Source organism: Sorex fumeus, unplaced genomic scaffold, assembly GCF_029834395.1.
Source record: "Sorex fumeus unplaced genomic scaffold, SorFum_2.1 ptg000079l, whole genome shotgun sequence".
Classification (NCBI taxonomy): domain Eukaryota; kingdom Metazoa; phylum Chordata; class Mammalia; order Eulipotyphla; family Soricidae; genus Sorex; species Sorex fumeus.
The window spans coordinates 7,353,105-7,359,104 of record NW_026606136.1 but is presented as its reverse complement, the minus strand read 5'-3'; the positions used below and the strand labels follow the sequence as shown (position 1 = coordinate 7,359,104).

The following is a 6,000-nucleotide window of genomic DNA, read 5'->3' as shown; positions in this document are numbered from 1 at the left end:
GCCCCTCCGTCCCCCCACTTCCATGACCTGGGCTCTTCTCAGAACTCTGGCGCGAGCGTGAGCGGACGAGGAAAAGAGGCTCAAAATAGCCTTTCCGTGAAAATCCAAGTGGGGAGGAGTGATCCAGTGTCTGTACCCGACAGAGCAGATGTGAAATGAATATGCACGGGGGGTTAGGGGGCAGAGCTGCCCAGCCTTCCTCGACAGCCCCGAGTCCGGGGTGCCCAGCAGAGACCCCTCGCGCGTCCACTCTGGGCTTTGGGGCCGCCGTCTGCAGGACAGTCACGGCTGCTTGGACAGTGTCCCCCTGTGGCCACCTGGCCCCAACCTCTCTGTCCCCTCTGGGAGCCAAACTCAGTGACCCAGAGTTCCCGAGGTGTGGACACAGGACGGGTCCTGTCCAGCCGGCATCTCCGTGCCCAGGGGCACCACATAGCAGAGACAGGTCCCGAACTGCCTGTGGACGAGGCCGAGGTGAGCCAGGGTGGACGGGTGGACGGGACGCGAGCTTTGGAAGGACGATGCCTCCTGCCCGCTGGTGCTGGGGGCGGGCTTCGCAGGGGCCCCAGGGAGGGGGGCTGGGGAGAGCGAACGGTGGAGTCGGAGCTTCTTACAGTCCAGAGCTCGGGGAGCAGGCATGGGGGTGTCTGGGTTTAGCGTGGCCCCAGCAGGCTGCGGTTGATCCGGGCGTCTGGCCTGGGGCGAGGCGGGGCCTGGGACATCACTCCCAGGGCCGCTGGGCCCGGGCCCACCCTGCGGACGGTGCAGACCCACTCCTGCCGCCCCAGGCTGCCTTCCTCCGGGAAGAATGGGGGTGGGGGGAGCAGGAGCCGCCGTCGTCACCCCAAGCCTCGTGCATGGCCGTGGGTCAGCCCCTCCACCAGAGCAGCCGGCGCCCCAGGAGAACGAAAGGAAATGAGACAGCGACAAAGCCAGCCCGTCCCTGCCCCCAGCCCGGCCAGAGCAGGAAACAGACTGAGCGCCCGGTGGTCCTGGGGGTGGCGGGCTCCCTGGAGGAGCCGCGGGAGGCCCCGGCTGGTGCCCGCGTCCCCTGGGTCTGTGCGGGGCTCCGGCAGCTGGTTCGACGGCAGGGCGGGGGCGTGGCCGCCATCGGTCCTCCCTCTACAGTCCTGGTTCGTGTATATATGTACGTATATATATATTTATATATAAATTTACTCTATCTGCTTGTTCCTTAGAAGCCTTTTATGTGGCAGTAAGCCTCCAGGGAGGAGAAGAAAATGTACAAGAGCCACAGGAGCACGAAGAGGCTGGACGTGAGCAGCTTGGCAGTCCGGGGCCCCCCCAGCTCACCTCCGATCTCGGGCCTCCGCCGGTACAGCAGCACCCCCACGTTGATGAACGCAAAGATGGTGAAGAGCGTGACCGAGAAGGCCAGCGTGCCGGGGGACACTCTGAACTGTTGCCCGTTGGCCGCGTGGTAGATGGCGGCGATGGACCAGGCCACGCCGATGCCCAGGAACACGTTGACCGCGTTGCTGCCCGTGACGTTGCCGATGGAGGCGTCGGCGTACTGGTCCTGGGTGGCCGCCACTTTGCTGGCGAACGTGTCTGCGGGAAGAGGGAGGGTGAGCACAGAGGGGCCAGCCAGGCCAGCGCGGGACGCACTGCCCGTCCACCGCGCTGCCCTGGGAGACCAGCAGCCGGGAAGGGACCTGGGTCGGGTTTCTGCACAAGACCTAGGCTGGGAGGAAGGAGGGGCTGCATGCCTCCGCCGGGTTACAAGGACACACAGTCCACGGGCAGGGGACGAAGGAAGCCGGCGGCAGAGCTGGGTCTGCAGGGGAGGGGGCGGGTGGGCGAGGGAGGAATGGTGAGAATCACAGGCTGGCAGGGGCTTTCTCCCTTTGGCTTTCTTTGGGAGGGGGCACCGCTGGCTGTGCCCGGGGCCTTCTCCTGGCTCTCACTCAGGAATTGCTCCTGGCGGGCTCGAGGGACCGCGTGGGGTGCCGGGGGCTGAAGCCGGGTCCACCGTGCTGTCCCATTGCTCCCAGCACTGGGGGCCACCCCCTGGCAGTGCCCTGGAGCCATCCGTGCTGAACCCCCCAAGCCCAGGGCTCCTCAGCTGGGAGCCCTCTGAGCTGTCCTCCTGATATTTGTTCGTTTTCTTATAATCTTTTTTTTTTTAAGTTCATTTTGTTTGGGGGCCACGCCCCGTGGTGCTTAGAGCTGACTCTTGCTCAGGGATCATTCCTGGTGGTGCTCGGGGAATCCCCTGGGGAGCTGGGATTGAACCCAGGGCTGTTGCGTGCAGGGCGAGCGCTGTCACCCCTGTCCCAGCTCTGGGAGTGGGGAGGTGGCACCCTCCTCCCCCTAGACTCCTAGGCAGGGCAGCTGAAAGAAGGGGGTCTTCTCCACAGTGTGGGGCCCAGTGCTGCCGCCCCCGAGCCTCAGCCCAGAGCTCTCTATCTGCTCGGTCTGCAGGGCCCTGGCCCGGGCAGGCAGGCTGTGGTCACTCTGTCTGCGCGGGCAGTCCCATGGAGTGGGCGAATGGGCAGGCTCCACCCCCTGCTGTCAGCCCAGGAGTAGCCCCACCCCCAGCTTTCAGGCCACCGAAGGTGGGAACACTGAGCCCTTCCTGGAGCAAGGCGGTGGGCCGAGGTGCTGAGCCCCCCCGGTCAGCCACTCCTTGGCCTGCCTTCAGTGACCGCAGCCCTAGCAAGGGATGCCTCCTGGCTGGCACCACACAGTGAGGGCACCGCGGGCCCGATGCTGCCCAGGGCTCATGCTGCCCTCCCTCCAGCTTCCCATATTCTCAAGGTCCTGCTCCGGAGAGCGATTCCATCTACGCTGGGGGGGTGGCGGGGTGTGTGGAGAGCCCTGCCAGCCCCATCAGCGCTGTCAGAAGAGTCAGCTCTGGCCAGGGGGCTCCGTGCTGTGTCCACTGTGACGGGAAGCTGATATGGCCGTGCAGGGCCGCCCATCTGCCCCCAGCCAGCAACTCTCCCCAGGAAGGCCTGGCACAGACCGTGGCCACAGAGCGTGGCTCGCTGAGCATGGACAGTGCTCCGAGAAAGGACAGTCTCTCCCTGGCGCCCCTCTCCGGACACTGCAGGCCAGCAGGCCGAGAAGGGGGGCCGGGCGCCTACCTGGCACGGAGGTCCCCAGTGCCACGAACACCACGGCCGTCACGGAGTCCTTGAGGCCAATGGTGCAGCCGAAGTGGGAGGCCAAGTCCCCGATGAAGGCCGTAAGCAGGCCGATCATGAGGATGGAGACGATGAAGCAGGCCCAGCCGTTCCAGTACTCAGTTGGGGGCACGAAGGCAAAGAGAACTTTCCAGAACACGGTCAGGAAGTGCATCACGTAGTCGAAGCAAGATGGCAGCTTTTCCTCCCCACACTCGTCCTCGTCATCATCCTCTCCTGCAGAGGAAGGTGGCACACAGCGTGTCCTCCACAGCACCGGGGGACCCCGGCCAGGTGACCCCCGAGATGGCACCCAATCACCCCTCCCTCCCCTTGGACTGGATCCCGTCTGTTCAGTCACATGCCCGACGGAGATGCGCCCTGACACACCCCTGGGGTCCACGACGCTGCTTCCTCTGGGTGACCCTCGGTGCTGGATTCCTGCTCATGGCGCCCCCCCTTCCCCATCCCAACACCGACGACCTACTGAGCTGCACAGGGAGGCTCTGGACAGCTGCACAGCCACTCGGGCACCTGTAGGAGAGCCAATCCCCGGGCACTGAGTCACACAGGGCGGCAGTATGGGCCAGCCCACAGGCACCGCTGACCCCACTCACTGAGAGCTGCAGAGGGCCCGCACCCGGGGCCATCTCCTGTCCCCCAGCGCAGGCAGGAAGCCCGTTTAGTTCCTGTCGAATGAGGGAAGGAGTGACGCCTGTCCCTGGTGTCCCAGAGCTACAAAGTCCACAGCCGCTGCCACCCATCAGACCTGCAGCGACGAAGACCACCGGAGCACAAGGCCCAGCAGAAGGGCCCCGCTAGCCACGGGCGACAGTGCCGGGCACAGCTCCGCCCACAGCAAGTCGAGAACCCACCTAGGACTGCATGTGGGGACGTGCTTGTGGGCAGGAAAGGACCTGGGCACGCACATTCTGGTGCACATCTGTTTTTTAAAAATTCATTTTTTTCTGTTCTTGGGATACACTGGGTGATGCTCCTAGCTCTGCACTCTGGAATAACTTCTGGCGGTGCTCAGCGGGCACCTGGTGAGACTCTGGGCATTAAACCTGGGTTGGCGCGTGCAAGACAAGCGCTCGACCTGTGCTACCTCTCTCCCGCCCCAAACCCCAACATTCTGTGCCCCTGGGAAGTGGCCCCGAGCGGATGGAGCACTGTGGAAAGGCTGGGGGAGGGGGCAAGTCCTCTCCAAGGACCTGAAAGAGCCACAGCATGCCTCGGAGACAGAACTGAGGGGGGAAATCCAGATGGGGTCAGCAGGTGGACACAGACTGGCAAACGCCAGCCAGCACACTGGATCTGGGGCAAGAGCCGGGGGCTTCCTTGGGAAAGGGAGGTGGCTGTCAGCACTGGGCACAGGGGCATTTGGGGTGGCGGGGCGCGGAAACTCCGGGGGTGGGTACCAGGAGTCCTCCAGGAGAGAGGTCAGCTCCATCCCTTGCGGACCAGGGTCCCGTTAGCCAGAGAGAAATTCATAAAAGGAACAACCAATCACACAGCGTCACTGTGTCCTAAAGAAGGCGTGGCCTCATCTCAGCCAATCAAACGGCTTCCTGCCCTAGCTCCCTGGTGTGCCCGCAGCTGCAGCCAATCAGCTCCCTGGTGTGCCCACAGCTGCAGCCAATCAGATTCCTCGCCTCCTGTTGTGCCCGCAGCTGCAGCCAATCAAACAGCTTCCTTTCCTAGCTCTGGCCAATCAGAGGGCTCCCTTTGCCCTCTGGCCAAGCCAACCTGCTCCTAGGCAGGAGCCCTCGCCCGGCCTCTGCGTGTGCGTGTGCAGCCCCGAGTGTCTCCTGTGCCTCTGCCTGTCTCTGCCGGTGGGCTCCTGGAGTGCCCGTTGCGAGGCGCTGCCCGGCCCGGCCCATGCCTTCCTCCCAGCTCGCCCGCCTGCGTCCCCTCCAAACTTAGGCCTGAACCTGCAGCCCAGACCTTCAGGCATGGGCTTGGCTGGGGCAAGGGGCTCCTTTTTATTTTTTTTTTTAATTTTTTGCTCTTTTGGATCACACCCGGCGATGCACAGGGGTTGCTCCTGGCTCTGCACTCAGGAGTTACTCCTGACGGTGCTCAGGGGACCATATGGGATGCTGGGAATCGAACCCGGGTCGGCCGCGTGCAAGGCAAACGCCCTCCCCGCTGTGCTCTCTCTCCAGCCCAAGGGGCTCCTCTTTTAAAAATGAGAGTGACTGCATCAAAACGACGTTGGGGTGGCTCAAACCCAAGAGGGCCTGGGGACCTGGGCACGGACAAGCCGGTGTCCTCCTGCATCAGGCTCCAGCGCCTCCGTCCGGGGGCTTCCCTGCAGGCCGCCCGAGACCCCCCTGCCAGGACTCAGGGGCCCGGCTGCGTCCGGGGAGGGGGACGAGAAGCCGAGTCCCTCTCTCACCTCCTCCCTGCTCCCCCTCCTGAGGAGGACGCCTGTCTCCAGGAGGACTCGGGAAAGCACGGCCTCCCGCTCCAGTCGCTGCCCCATCCTTCCCGCTGTTGTGGGCTTTTATGAGCTCACACGGCACCTAATTAAGCAGCTTGGAAAACAGTGAATTTTAATCAATCGTGCATAGAAACACAAATCGTCTCGCCGCTCACGCCACAGCAGCGCTTAGTTTGGGGTGGCCACCTCCCAGATTGCGGAGACAAACAAGAAAACAAGGAAGGAGGCTCCGTGGAAGCGATGGCGTTTGTCAGCCGAGCAAGGCGGAGGCAGCGGCACCTTCCCACAGGGAGGGGCACTGAGTAACGAGGTGTCTGCACAGTGTGCGGGGCTGTCTCGAGGCAGTGATTAGCGCGGCTGTCATAATTATTTTCCTCGCTTGGAAATGGTCACTGTGCTCCCCTT

General features: G+C 63.7%; 1 protein-coding gene across 5 annotated transcripts in view; it reads right to left on the bottom strand.

Annotated features, from left to right (window-relative positions):
- Window positions 1-1,177: 1,177 nt before the first annotated feature.
- SLC8A1 (solute carrier family 8 member A1) overlaps window positions 1,178-6,000 on the bottom strand; it is a 167,999-nt gene continuing 163,176 nt past the window's right edge. For all 5 annotated transcript variants that reach the window (XM_056130545.1, XM_056130546.1, XM_056130547.1 and 2 more), the window contains 2 exons: window positions 3,111-3,386; window positions 1,178-1,572 (listed from right to left, as the gene is read on the bottom strand). In XM_056130545.1, coding sequence (XP_055986520.1) covers window positions 1,196-1,572; window positions 3,111-3,386 — 653 coding nt within the window. In that variant the 3' untranslated portion in view covers window positions 1,178-1,195. The remainder of the gene's footprint in view (window positions 1,573-3,110; window positions 3,387-6,000) is intronic.